This window comes from Squalius cephalus (genome assembly GCF_949319135.1).
Source record: "Squalius cephalus genome assembly, chromosome: 19".
NCBI lineage: Eukaryota > Metazoa > Chordata > Actinopteri > Cypriniformes > Leuciscidae > Squalius > Squalius cephalus.
This window is the reverse complement of record NC_137140.1, coordinates 20,979,193-20,994,403: the sequence shown is the minus strand read 5'-3', so window position 1 is coordinate 20,994,403 and position 15,211 is coordinate 20,979,193. Positions and strand designations below refer to the sequence as shown.

General features: G+C 38.6%; 1 protein-coding gene across 1 annotated transcript in view; it reads right to left on the bottom strand.

Annotated features, from left to right (window-relative positions):
- Nucleotides 1-3,731: 3,731 nt before the first annotated feature.
- The window catches only part of pkd1b (polycystic kidney disease 1b), a gene marked incomplete at its 5' end in the record, with an annotated part of 33,111 nt that continues 21,631 nt past the window's right edge, over nt 3,732-15,211 (bottom strand). The window contains 13 exons of the mRNA XM_079850507.1: nt 3,732-4,951; nt 5,509-5,823; nt 5,919-6,053; nt 8,004-8,291; nt 8,378-8,549; nt 8,730-8,846; nt 8,980-9,118; nt 9,252-9,364; nt 13,190-13,344; nt 13,484-13,681; nt 13,804-14,006; nt 14,738-14,904; nt 14,987-15,101. Coding sequence (XP_079706633.1) covers nt 4,208-4,951; nt 5,509-5,823; nt 5,919-6,053; nt 8,004-8,291; nt 8,378-8,549; nt 8,730-8,846; nt 8,980-9,118; nt 9,252-9,364; nt 13,190-13,344; nt 13,484-13,681; nt 13,804-14,006; nt 14,738-14,904; nt 14,987-15,101 — 2,861 coding nt within the window. The 3' untranslated portion in view covers nt 3,732-4,207. The remainder of the gene's footprint in view (nt 4,952-5,508; nt 5,824-5,918; nt 6,054-8,003; nt 8,292-8,377; nt 8,550-8,729; nt 8,847-8,979; nt 9,119-9,251; nt 9,365-13,189; nt 13,345-13,483; nt 13,682-13,803; nt 14,007-14,737; nt 14,905-14,986; nt 15,102-15,211) is intronic.

Here is a 15,211-nt window from a genome sequence, read left to right as displayed (position 1 = left end):
TATTATTTCAAATCTGGCAGTCACAAGTAATCTCCCCCTCTAATGTATTTTCAAGATGGAGGTGCAACATGGCTGCCGCCATTCAAGCGACTCGCTCGTATGTATTCTGAATGGCAGATTCTACGCTTATGAGAATACTTGATTAGTTGGTAGAAGTAATTACACATTGAGCACATATCATTTTGAAAGCACAAAATGTTTTTTTGCTAAGAATCAACTTAAAAAATTACACAGTGTAGCTTTAACGGACGAGGCGTTTATACTCGACGCGCTCGCCGTTGTACTATTCTGTGAAACGACAGGGGGCGACTCATGTAATTGTCCTCTTAACCATCAGGAATCAACGGTGAGAAGAAGAAAGGTCCACACGTGACAATGTTTATTTTAGTACATCACCACCAATACCACAGTACAAAAAGAATCGTAAAATCCAGTAAACCCTGAGATTATTACTTGTGACGTTAGAACAAAATATGTGGATATAAAAACATGCATGTAGGCTATACAACTAAATTAACGATGTCTTACATATTTTCTAATTTCACTAAACATTTAATTAACTTTCGTGGACATTTTATAAAACATGGACCTTTATTTTTATTAAAATGGCTTATGTCTGCTATAGGCTCATTTTGTAAATGTAAGCAACTAATTTAAGACGCACAAACTGGGTGCCGGTGCGGTGAGACGTACATGCTCGGCCAGATTCGGCTCGAAGTCGTGCATCTTCGGATGCGGAGCCAAGCGAAATGGTGTTTTGCGCACCCAACGCGCACGACCACCCACACCGCAATGACGTCATTGTTTATTACCAATTGTCTTTTGGCTATTGTTAATTTAAATATTGTTGTTCAAAACATATTATTTTATATACATAATATGTTAAATAATATTTGATATAAATAATATGCCATACTTAGTATTGAGAAAGGATCGTGATATTAGCCTACTTGTGAATTTTGACATTTTAGAATGGGTTACGAAGGCTTGGGCTCAACTGTTTAACTGTCAACTTGAGATTTGAATCCATGGCGGATTAGGAAGTTGTTCTGCACAAAAGAGGGTTTTTAAAGACACATTACGTTGTTTTTTCTTATTTATTTACCACTCCCTTGTGCTGTCGAACTGTTGTATAAATGAGCAATATCACAGGAGTAGCAGTGCAATATGTCTGTATCAGTATGCTGTGTTAACCTACAGAGCCGTGCTGATGTACAGCCATATCACACTGCTATTTATGCATATTTATAGCAAATTAGATCTTTCAAAGTTTAATTATTTAAAGGTGCAGTCAGTATTTTTATTTATTTATATTGTATAAAATTTTAATAGATTTCAAGTTTATAAGAAGTAAAAAAGCTTCCCACAACTGATCACATTCTATGTCCTATTAGCAATTAAAATTAGACATGATCTCTGATCGTGACCCTCTGCTTTTACACTGCCTTGCTTGTAACACAGAAACTGACTGTGACACATCCCCATCCTGTCTGTCTGTCTCTCTCCCTCTCACCCCATCCCCCCCCCCGCCCCTCCACACACACACACACACACACACACACACGTGTTTATAACTGCACACGTATAAACCCATTATGTAAGAACCTCCCTCTCTCTCCCCCCACATTTCCTCAGCTTCACTCACGAGGGTCAAGTAAGGACATGCACAGAGGGAGAGTGAAAGAAAGAGGGAAATAGGGCCTCCAAATCCTTCTATCTTCTACTTACCTCTACTCTGCAAAAAAATCCTCACTTTATCAGTCATTTTGTCATGTTTTCCAGTAAATTGGCCATCCTTAAAACAAGTTACTTTAGAAGGAAAATAACTTTTATTTTTAAAGCATTATGCTAATATATCTTGAGCAAAAAACTAAATTTAGTGAGCTTTATTGCTTTCTTTTTCTTTATTCATTTCTTTGTTTGTATTTTTATTGGTCAAAAATACTGATTTATTTTAACAAGCACATGTGTGCCACATTCAGAGAGTAAAATGTGTTCTAGAGTTGGGCTTTCAGTGGGAGATTTGATGAAAATAAGAAAGAGGCCACCTAGATTGCTAAAAAGAATGTTTTTCGGCATTCTCGAATAGAAATACAAGTCTAATTTGAATAAAACGTATAAACTTAAAAAACATATAAAACCAGCCCTGTCTCAACTGTAAGAGCACTTCCTGACCCTCAGATTGTTTATGAATGGCTGAATGGGAATATTCCGGACAATGAGTAGTTTGGACGCAATGGGGGGCTGTGATGAGGGGGAACTTCTAGGTACTGTATGTTGAGAGGCAGACAGGCTGCGGGAGGCAGGAGGGCCTGGGACTGGGTCAAGCCTTTAGGGATGCAAAGGCTGTTTACATGAGGAAGGGCAGACTGCGGACTGTCAGGTTACGTCATGCCTGCATGCGCTGGGTTATGCCTCTTATATAACACGAAAGGGAAAGAGAGAAAAGGGACTTTGTATGGAGTGTTCTCTTCTTGATGCTCTTTCTTAAATCTGCTCAGTGCGTCTGTCGTTGGGTCGCTAGAGACGCATTTAATGTGCGTTCACATTCGCCATGAAGATCTCTGTCATCAGGGCTGATTTATAATACAAGTAAACCAGATACTATTGAGCTGCATGCATGATCAGGAAACATTAAAACAGACGTTTCCTAGACGACCGTGACACTTTTGAAATCTGTTGGGATAAACTATAGTAGCCTATTTGAATTCAAAAATAGTACTGCAGGTTTCAATGAAGGCACACGGCAAGTTCTTCTGCTTCAAAGTTGATGTGAGAACATATTAGCATCATAAACCCCTTAAGCTGAGAAAACCCTTTCGTAATAATTGTACGGGTATTAGCACTAGAGTTTTCTTAGCTTTAGCAGTTTGTTGCAACTGGCTGCTGATCTTATAGGCTTTGCCTTCCAAGTCCTGATTTCAGACTGTTTACATTCCTCATTATATTAGCTTGATGTTAGTGCCATCTAGTGGTTGCATTAGGGTTGTTCAATTGTAACCAAAACTGTTTGGTTCCCAACATTCTTCAAAATACATTTTCATAGAAAAATAAATAGGGAAAATCATTCAGGTTTGGAACAGGAAAGTGAGTGAATGACGGGATTGCCATTTTTGCGTAAATTATCCCTTTCTAAATTACCTTACATCCATTTCTCAACCTCCTTTCAATTATCCCTTATAAACAAAAATATACGAGAAAATACTGGAAAATATAATGTGATATATTACATAATACATTTATACATGTGATATGTGATGTTATATAAGATAAAAAGTGTTTACTGAATTATATTATATTATATTATATTTTCCTCATAATCGTGTACATTGCACATACATATCCCATATAAATGTGAATATACTTTATATAGTACATTCAAATATATTTATACACACACAGTACCACATTTTATCAAATCTTTATATTATATGAAGTGTATTATTGAATACAAAATGACATACATTAGGATATAAAAGTACATACTGTCACATCACATATTTTTCAATGTATGAAAATGTCAACTCCTTTTGTATTATACATTACAGTATATTGTAATATATTAACACAAAATATTATTCTGTATATTTTCAATATAAGTTAAATAATTAAATATATTGATTGTTCATATGTAAGAAAATATATTTTCTTTGCATAAGGGATATCTTTATCTCCTTTTAAGGGTTTTAGGCATTGCAACTGTTTAAGAATATAATATTTTGCAGTGTTATTAGACTGAATTTCTGTAAAAAAAATATTGAAGGTTTAATTAAAATAGATTAAAAATTAATGATGCAATTAGGTTTGATTCATTAAAGTTTACATATTCAGCAAATCATTTAAGGCGCTATAAGAGTCTGTTTTATTTTCTCAAACATGCCACAAAATGCATTCATCTTGCTAATAATTTCAACTAAATTCTTTGAATGAAACACAAATATCCTGATGTTTAAGCCACAGTTTTAAGATGGCCATGTTATTTGATTGACAAAAATAAAACAGATTCTTCAATATACAACAAGATACGTGTTCCACAGAGCCTGAACATGGTGAAACCAAAGGGAAACAAATACTTTAAGATGAAAAGCACCAGTCAAGAGCGACTGTGACTAACACACTGTGCATTCACTGTGTCAAAAGATAAAAATGAAAGTAAATAATAGTAGTAGATAGTAAAGCAAAATTAAAGCCATGACAATTGAGCCACTTATTCAGTGTGCCATGCCTGTCTCTTAATCGGCAGACCGTCACATACACGCTCTCGGTCTCCGTCTTCACTCCGGGGTCTCGCAGGCAAGGCCACAGTGCTGTGAGATGCAGGCAACCTCTGAGCAGTGTCAGCAGAATGGCAGGTGACTGAATTCCAGACTCTGCGTCTTGGGACGCCCAATTTCCTAAGGTTTTTTGGACTGTTCATCCCTCCATCCAGTGCAGAAAGTATTCTGTTACCTGACTGAGCAGCAGACCCCATCATGGAGGACTCTGAGTGTGTAGCACGGCGTTGTGGAAGGGTATTAATGACACCTTGGACAGAACCTGGAGTGTGGTCACATTCCAAAACAGAGGTAGATGGATTTCGAGGGAGTGCTGGCGGCTTAGGGTTTGGATCACGTCCCTCAAAGGTCACCTGCTGAGCCTGCTTTCTTCTCTGGTAGATTATGCTCTGGATCTGCTGAAGTTGGAGCTCAAAGCTATACACTTCTTCGGTCAGCTGGTTGACGCGGTCGAAACCTGCCAGAAGGCTGTCAACACATGGCACCAGGCGGTCCACATAATGGTGAAAGTCAAAACTGTCTGAAATGACAGATGAATCGGAGGCCAAAGAGGAGGCAGAGGATGCCTGGCGGGGCCCGATGGGACTGAGCGGGACGGAGCAGTTGGAGGCTTCAGAGCCCTGGGAGGATCTGGAGGGTGGAGGAACCATTCCCTCAAATTTGACTTTGTGTCTAAACTACAAAGGAAATAAAATGGAATAATGGAATTTTTATTTTTATGTTATGAAAGAAGCATCTATGGAAGCTTGTTTCCACCACAGAATAATTTTTTTTAACTGTGAGATATAAACTCACAATTGCGAGTTATAAAGTCCAATTCTAAGGAAAAATAGACTGACTTTTTTCCTCGGAATTGCAAGTTTATATCTCACAATTCTGACTTTTTAACACGCAACTTTGTATCATGCATGTCTGAATTTATACCTCGCAATTGCAACTTTATATCATCTGAGAAAAAATGTCAGAATTGTGGGATAAAAAGTCGCCATTACCTTTTTTATTTTTTATTCTGTGGCGAAAACAAGCTTCCATAAGTATCTTATGCTCAGCAAGGCTGCATTTATTTGATAAAAAATACAAACATTAATAATGTTAAATATTATTACAGTTTAAAGTAACTTTTCTATTTATACTGTTTTTTATTCTATTTTAAGTCAACGTGAAATTTGTTATACTTTTTAAAGTTGATGAATGATTCAATCATTTTTATAATAGTCGGACATGGTATTTGTACCTCTTTGGTCTTGCTGAGCCCCATCCAGAGCTTGAGTCGTTTAATGAGAAACTGTACCATCTCATAGTCCTGCGGCTCCATGGATGGTCGGTAAATGTCTGTCTGTACCATTCGGTAGGTTCGAATCAATACAGCTGCACATAGGCGCCCCAGCACCCAGAATCCAATGCCTATGGCAGACAGGCAATAGAGGGGTCCCACCACCGGATGATGCTCACAAAGTCGACGTAACCCCATGTGCCCCTTTAACAAACAGAGCAGAGAGGAACTCGCCTGCCCTAAGGTCCTAAAGCCCTCCACTGTACCCGAGAAGAGCTGAAAGAGAAAGATGTGGGCTTCGTTTTCAGGTGCAAAAATTATTAAGAGCAAAAATACAATGGAAAGTCAAATGAAAAAAAAAAACATTGTACCATGATGCCTGTGTGAGAGAACAGAAGCAACAGGAGGAGCAGCAGAAACACCACGCCACAAATCTGAGGGAAAACCTGTCGAATAACTCGTCCTATCACCATCCATCGCCTAACAAACCGCAGGATCCCCACCATCTGTAAAAACACACCACTCAATACCTGTTCGACACCTTGACTGACCAAGAGAAACTGATTATAAAGCTTGACTTAGTACAATATAAGGCACTTTAAGACCCAAAGTGTCCCATTACTGCAATTAATTAAACTCGAAAATTACAGACGCCATTCAAACTCATGCTTTGTTGGTCATTTCTTAGGTCGTAGTAGGTGTGCTAAAATATATTTGTATTTATAAATGTTACAAGATATTCAAGATTAAAGTTTGAAAATCTCCCATTGATATAGACTGTATACTTCCATATTGTGACAATTATCTGAGTAAAATGTATTATGGAAAAAAGTAGGGCAAGGACTTGGTTTATTTTGATAGTCCACTTTAGACATTCTGCTAACTATAAAAAAAACTTTGCAACTATGTCAACTACCAGTCAGAGTACTCGTTGACTGCTAGAATAATATATATTCTTAGTAGAATTTTTTATAACACTTTATTTTGATGGTTCCTCAACAGACTGACTATAAGTAACCTTGAAAGTACATACTAATTTATTCTACTAATCCTTACCCTAAGTCTACTAATAATCTAATGAGTTAGTTGACATGTAGCTGCAAATTAATGAAAGTTAGGTGACGTGTAGTTGCAAAGTTCATTACTAGTTATGGAAATAAAGTGTAAGTAACCCTTAGTTCCATGCATTGGTTGTTGATTGGATGGAGACATATCTTAATATGAGCTTGGGGTTGAATATAAAAAACTCAATTGTAAATGTCTGTCGTTTCACCAGAAGATCCCGTTAGGACATTTTGAATATAGAATAAAATAAAAAATAAAAAATTTAAAAAACCCATGCATGGATAAATGAATAATATGCATTCAGTGAATAGATTTTACTGCCATTTTGCAGCATGTTTTGATATTTCCTTCAGGAAATGCAAATCTACACTGAACAAAATGATAAACCCAACACTTTTGTTTTTGCCCCCACAGCTGAACTCAAAGATCTAAGACTTTTTCTATGTACACAAAAGGTTTATATCTCTTAAAATTGTTCACAAATCTGTCCAAATCTGTTTTAGTGAGCACTTCTCCTTTGCCGAGATAATCCATCCACCTCACAGGTGTGGCATATCAAGTGACTGATTAGACAGCATGATTATTGCACAGGTGTGCCTTAGGCTGGCCACAATAAAAGGCCACTCTAAAATGTGCAGTTTTATCACACAGCTCAATGCCACAGATGTCGCAAGTTTTGAGGGAGCGTCCAATTGGCATGCTGACTGCAGGAATATCCACCAGAGCTGTTGGCCGTAAATTGAATGTTCATTTCTCTGCCATAAGCCGTCTCCAAAGGCGTTTCAGAGAATTTGGCAGTACATCCAACCGGCCTCACAACCGCAGACCATGTGTTACCACACCAGCCCAGGACCTCCACATCCAGCATCTTCACCTCCAAGATCGTCTGAGACCAGCCACCCGGACAGCTGCTGCAACAATCGGTTTGCATAACCAAAGAATTTCTGCACAAACTGTCACCCATTGAGCATGTTTGGGATGCTCTGGATCGGCGTATACGACAGCGTGTTCCAGGTCCTGCCAATATCCAGCAACTTCGCACAGCCATTGAAGAGGAGCGGACCAACATTCCACAGGCCACAATCAACAACCTGATCAACTCTATGCAAAGGAGATGTGTTGCACTGCGTGAGGCAAATGGTGGTCACACCAGATACTGACTGGTTATCTCAGCAAAGGAGAAGTGCTCACTAACACAGATTTAGACAGATTTGTGAACAATATTTGAGAGAAATTGGCCTTTTGTGTACATAGAAAAAGTCTTAGATCTTTGAGTTCAGCTCATGAAAAATGGGGGAGAAAACAAAAGTGTTGCGTTTATAATTTTGTTCAGTGTAGTTCCAGAAAAAATGTTGACAAATAATTCCTTTGTTTTAGGACCAATAGCCTACCTTTAGAACCAGGATGGTTAATAAGATTGCTGAGAGCTGATTGGATTTCCTGGCCAGTATGGCAGCACTGTGAAAGTCAGCAAAGAATGTGGGCCGGGAGCGATGTCTGGAGACACAGGCTTCAGTCGTGTAGAGGAAACACAGACGAAGAACAGCTGCTGCTAGTGTCAGAAGAGCTAACAATGGCTGAAACCAGCACCAGGCTTGCCTCAGGTATTGACTTGGCTTCATGATCAAGGCCCATACTTCAGCACTCACAAAGCACAGGCCAAACAGCAAAAGCACAATCTAGAGAGAAGACCACAAATCCTTGATTCCGTTCAAACTGCAAGATTTGTTTCTATTGTAAATAAGTCTTGAAGGAGAGCCAGTACCGTCAATGTGACGTGTAAGTCTGGACCAGATAATGGAGAGATGTGAAAAGGCTGGATAGAGATGAAAGCCAGGATTCTGCCTGTGTGTGTTTGATCCAGGAGAACAGAAACTGGTGCCAAGATGCCCGTCTGTTTATGATACTGAGTGAACTCGATCAATACTGCCTGTGTCCTGTCACAGAAAACATAAGACAGTTCCTCAAAAAACATAGAGCTGATGAGCATGATGAGTATCTGATTCTAATGTTAGCATAAAAATTCCATACTTACAGTATGTGTGCAGAAAAATCCTTAGTGCACGACTGGACATGTAGAGATAATAAATATATTTTATGCTATAGTGACATCATACCGTGTTGTCATCCAGTTTGCTGTCTGTAGGTCTGACATGATCTGATGTGTGGATTCACTGCTGTTCCCAAGCATTACTTCCTCTGTCTGACTGAATGCACATGATGCACTCTTAGTCCTTGGCCTTGAAAGAGGAGATTGTGATCATTTACGGGAATCAAATGCATGATAATGTTATTATATTCTCCCATACAGCTGTTCAGGCTTATTTACACACTGATAGTCTTTCTCTGTGTTGTACTATCTCTCACCCCGATGAAAGTGCTGGAGTGTTGTTGCTGTGTGCTGCGGAGCTCTGGTGTCCAGGGTTTGTGTGTGATGAAACATGAGCATTCAGAATCAAAGGAAGTCGACCAGAGTGGAAATGATCTCTGATGTTTTGACTGCAGACTGTGTAAAAAATAAAAAAATAAAAATAAAATTCTACAAAAGTTAGGTTTTTTTTATTTATCTATTTATTTTTTACAAACTCTCAAAAGGATGCATACATATATATATATATAGAAGTAAGTAGAGTCTTTACCATCTTGAAAATGAATTTTCTGCAGTCTTGCAGGGCCAGTTAGAGAAAGAGAAGGGTTTTCATGTAGGTGTGAAATCAATCTCTCATCTATCCACTGTTCTGCATTCATCCATCTGAGAAAGTAATATATCTTGAAATAAAAATACTTTCACTGATTCATGACAAACTACAACACAGATACACACACACACACTGTGTATATATAATATATATTCTATTTTGTGTGTGTGTGTGTTCAAGGACTTTTATTTTGATATTGTTGTCTTGCTGTTTCTGGTTTTTATTTCCTGCCCTTGTTCCTTTCCTCCTTGGTTTCCTTAGGCTGCATCCGAAAACTTAAAAATGCTGCCTTCAGAGGACGCAATTCAGGGTAGGAAGGCAATCAAGGCACGTCCGAATCCAATGTTAGCTTCACTTCCTGTCTCCTGAGATACCTTCATCTGATCAATTTTTGAAGGTAGCATATATGTATCCTTCGCTGTGTATCCTTAGCTGCCTTTGATATACCACAATCCTGTGCTTTCCATTCTGTGACAGTTCAGCTAGAAAAAGAAAGATGGCATCTGAAAGTTGCAGTTGCTGGTCAATTTGTGTGTAAATGTATGTTTTTTTACCAGCGTTTTCCACTTCTGATGTAATTTCTAGCAAGAAATGACTACTGTAGTAATTAAATATTTGTTTAGTTCTCACCAAAGCTCGCCCTATTTTGCTGTAGATCATTAAACTGTAACGCTGCCTCAGAAGTCTATCTGAAATCAGTTTCGTGAGGTGCCTTTGTGCAAACTTTCCTGTCTGCAGAGTCATTGCCTATAAGGCAGTGAGGCAACAAGTCAGCTGCCTAAGTTTTCAGATGCAGCCTTAGTTTCCCTTATTTGTTTTCAAAGTAAGTCTCACCTGTGCCATGTTAAAGGTCCCGTATTATGCCCCTTTTCACAAGATGTAAAATAAGTCTCTGATGTCCCCAGAGTGTGTATGTGAAGTTTCAGCTCAAAATACCCAACAGATCATTTTTTACAGCATGTTTAAATTGTCATTTTTTGGGGCTCAGAAAAACGCGCTGTTTTAGTGTGTGCCCTTTAAATGCAAATAAGCTGCTTGCTGGACGACCCAGGGGGCGGAGCTTCATGAGTTCGCGCACAGTCTCTCAGGACAATAACATCTCACGGAATGATGATAATATCAGAAACTCTCAGTAACGGCGTTCATTTCGAGTCGGACAATAATGCCTGCAGAGTCAGAGTGCTGTATAGAGATGAAACAGGTATAGTTTAGTAGTTTAATTACGGTTATTATAACGTATTTGTCATCTGCTTGTATGTATCCATTATTTATTAATAGCCTACAAGTCTGCTGTCTGAATGATGATCAAACACTAATGAGTTTAATAAAGTTTATTGTACATCACACAAAAGATGAAGCGTCAGTTTTACATCAGAAAATCACTGTAAGAGCTGAGTAAACACAGTAAGTTATAAGAAGTGCGCAAGTAGCCAGTAGAGTTGAGGGAGCATTCCTGTGGGCGGAGGTTAGTCAAAAAACTGTTCTAGTGACGTCATTAAAGAAGGAAGTAGAGGGATGTAGTCCAAACGAGCCGTTCACTGTAGTCGACTTCTGTTAAATAAAATATCTTGGGATCACGAAGAACGGGACCTTTAATCTCTTGTTATGTTGTGTATATACCCCTGTTTTTAAGCTGTCTTTTGTTGGTCGTTGTCTTTAATTAAGTTTATTTTATTTATTTATTTATTTGAAAAGGGACCATGTACAATTTTTTGCATAAATGTTTCCATTTCATGCATTGTATCGGATTTAGCCAAAGGCTAATTTCAGAGCCGGACAGTAACGGAGTACATTTACTTGAGTACAGTACTTAAGTACAATTTTGAGGGACCTGTACTTTACTCGAGTATCATTTTTGGGGAGTACTCATGACTTTACTCAAGTACATTTGAGAGGCAAATATTGTACTCTTTACTCCACTACATTTCTATCCATAACCGTGAGTACCCGTTACTTCTTCTAAAAAAAAAAAAAAAGGAAAAAAGAAAAATCTCAGAAATCCTCATTTTGTTGTTTCCCTCTCAAACGTGATTGGATTGCGCAGACGCCACTGATTGGGACAGCCTATCAGCAATCACCTTCAGCTTTCCTCCAAAGTCAACTCCATGGTCAGATTTAGATAAGAGACGAAAGAAGGGATGAAGAGGCAGCAGGTCCATCCCGGGAATGTGCCAACCCGTGGCCCCACCTCGCCAGACTATTTACATTTTCTGAACAAGTTAATGGGCCCTATCTTGCACTCAGTGCAATTGACTTTGTACACCGACGTATGTATCATTCCTATTTCTCACCCGCGCACAGCGGACTTTTCCCTCCACAGACACACGTCGGTAAACTAGAAAATATACTTTCGCTTCTCGGGGGCGGTTCAGCGAAAAGAGGAGGCGTGTTCCGGCGCAAACGTTCCCTGGTGCTATTTTGCAGGTTTAGAAAACAATTCCGCCACTGACCAGGAGAAACCTAGTCTAAAGTCAGTGGCGCGTTGCGCAAGTTATTCAGATGCTATTTTAAGGGCGCATGCTTGGCCATAATCAATGTAGCATGTGCACAACGCACATACACTTTGATTCTCTCATCTACACACAGCAGCAGTTTTCATTTTTGCAAATCATACATTATTACAATAGATAGATAGATAGATTATTATAAAAGCATATAGCTTACACATTTGCCCAAATTATTATACGCCTGTTTAACCGAAGCTTATTTGGGTGTGTTTCTCCATCCCCAATGTCACTTCTCTGTCTTTTACGGCCCTGACGAGAACGTCGGTCTCCTCGGCTGTGAACCGCTCCTGGTGTGCGTCTGGCAAATCCGCCTTTATAATAGCAATCCGCCATGGAACAAGCGCGCCTGCTCTTAAAGGGAATGTGAGATGACGCTCTGATTGGTTTATTTCACGTTACGCCCAAACCACACCTATGAATAATGAAGCTACTTCAGACCAACCCATTTTAGATTTGCGTCGGGCGCAAGAGTCATTTATCCCGCCGGGAAAATAGCAACAGCGCCCAAGACCTGCCCACAAAGTTACTTGCGTTTCATGCTTGATACTTGCGTTTCAGATCGTTAAAACAGGGCCCAATGATAGTTTTCGCTTCAAGTGTTTGCTGTGTTTACCAATGTAAGCACTGTGGCAGTAGTAATGCAATATTTAGAAAATGTACTCTTGTACTCTTGATACTCAAGTACTTTTAAAAACAAGTACTTCAGTACTTTTACTTAAGTAGACATCTGACTGTAGTACTTTTACTTGTACTTGAGTAAAATTTAGCAAGGGGTATCTGTACTTTTACTCAAGTAATGAAGCTGTGTACTCTGTCCGCCTCTGGCTAATTTTCATCCGTAGTCCCCTGGCAGGTCATCACTAACATAAATGATAAGATAACACAAAAAGTTCCTACGTACAATAAAACACACACACACACACACAAGGGCCAAAAAAATAACAAATAAAAAATAATTAAGGAATCAATTAAACTGCAACCATGTCATTTGTTTACAGAGTTGGGTCGATTTTAAAAAGACTTTAACTTCAATTTAAAAAGACTTTAAAAAAGACAGTATATGTACAATCTTTTATATCCTCTGGTAAGGCCAGGATATAAAACTGTTGTATTTCCTGTTCCCCAGTTGGATTCTTATCTTTCTGTGGATTATTTTCATCTGCTTTCCCCATTTGGATTATCTTTGATTGTGTGTTTGTAGAATGAATACTGCTTTCAATTAGACTCAAGCCTCTCCTCTTCCCTAAAACCATAACACTATAAATCTATTTATACACACAAATCACTGGGGTCTCTGGCACTTCAAAAAGAAAACAGGTCAGTTTCAACTGGACATGAGGATTACGGGTGAATATATATAGTCTGGCTCACCCTGATAATGCAGTGAGACTCGGCTGCCCTGGTGAAGCTGAGATCAGCGTGTGTTTTATAGCTGATTGAAGCAGTCTGCTGTTAGCCTCCTGCACATGTTCCTGGTAGTTCACCATCAGAACCACCAACAGGAAGAACTTATAGACTAAGCAGCTCTGATTATCAACATAAAACATAAAACAACAGACCAATAAATATTAATATGCATTAGGGTCAGAATACAGGAGAAATCCAGCTGTTATAGGTCTCAGAGGACTAAATGAGTGCTGAGTGCATCTATCTGTCTGAGCTCACCCTCATTAAGGCTCTAAGCTTTCTCAGCTTCCATGCTTCCTCTTTAGCCTGCAGCAAGCCGTATCCACAGGGAGGATGAACCTTATCCTCCAGATGCTCTTCTGTCCTTCTGACTTCTGTCTCCTGAGCCAAACGCTCCTCCACCTCTGGGTCTACTGGTCTCACCACAGCAGCCAGATATAGTGCCTGAATACATATCTGCAGAAAACCACCTGACGTCATGAACTAAGTAAGGATGTTTTGATTAAAAAATAAAGAATATTTTGATAGAAATGCACATCTTTCAGTTTTTCACTGTGCAAAATAGATTTATAGCTGACTGCAAATGGTTCCAACAGCAAGGCAGAAGTGAGGAAAGCTGACAGGGCAGAAACCAGCCACATGAGAACCACAGTGCTGGAAAACATGCTCCCATACAGTCCCGCCAGAGCCAGGCATGTTCCCAACAGAACAGCCACCAGAAGGTGAAGCACACGCAGAGCCCACGATGGAAGATTCAAGCCAGGTACTCCACGAACAACACCTGTAGAACAGCCCATAGGTTCACACACAGACAAAACAATGTACTAAGCCATTTTTCAAGATTTACCAATTTCAATTAATAGTAAAATTCCATCTAATTGAATTGAATATTCCCTACATATCATTCATATTATGAATTAAGAATTTTAAATGAGTAAAAAAAAACTAGAGCTTAATCAAACATTTTGTATAAATCTTAATGGAACAAGGGAATGGACCATTTAGTTTATGTGTTTCATATTCATCAATGTAAAAAACAAAAAGAAAATATTTAAATTTCATGTTTAAGATTTATCCAACATATTTTAAGCTTTTTTCTTATTTACTATTTTAAAATTCTTAATTCATGTAAGGATTATTCAATTCAAATGGATGGAAATTTACTATTAATTGAAATGCGTAAATCTTGAATAGAGGCGTAAACATTTTTTGTGTATATTTGATGTATAAATCAAGCAAGGATGCATTTAAATTGATCAAAAGTGACAGTAAATACATTTATAATGTTACAAAAAAGTTTCTGAAAATTGTTTCTAAACCATTTTTTAGAGACATAAAGTACATGTTAAAATGTATTAAAATAGAAAACAGTTATTTTAAATTGTAATAACATTTTACAATATTACTGTTTTGACTGTATTTTTGAGAATAATCAAATAAATGGAGCCTTGGTGAGCATACAAGACTTCTTGATGTTAAAAAAAAACATAACTGTGTATGGTGTGGGCTCACCAATGCGTGTGTTGGAGACGGTGCTTATAGAGTCGGGTGGGAGGCTAGGGAGAAATGTGCTGGCCTCACTGAGCACTGAGAGTGAGGAGGAGGACTTGTGAAAGACGGGTTCATATGTGGGCGTATCCATATTCAGATCAGACCACTCACTACACAAGCTGTCCTGGCTGGAAGACAAAAAGACAGAAATACATGTGTATGTGACCATGTATCCTGGTAAATGTGAGAAACGATCAGTGCAGAACTCACATGTCAGACAGGGTGGTCTCGTTGGGTGTCAAATGACCACTGTCAGATGCTTCTGGCCCTGAGGAAAGCGTGTTTGTGGGATCCAGGTCTGCAGATATAGTCATAAGATCTTCCTCTAAAATAATGGAATAAATCACCTTAGAATTATACACTTCTGTGATCATTTACTCATTCTCATGTTGTTTCAAATCTATATGTCTTTCTTTCTTTCTTTCTTGAAGACTT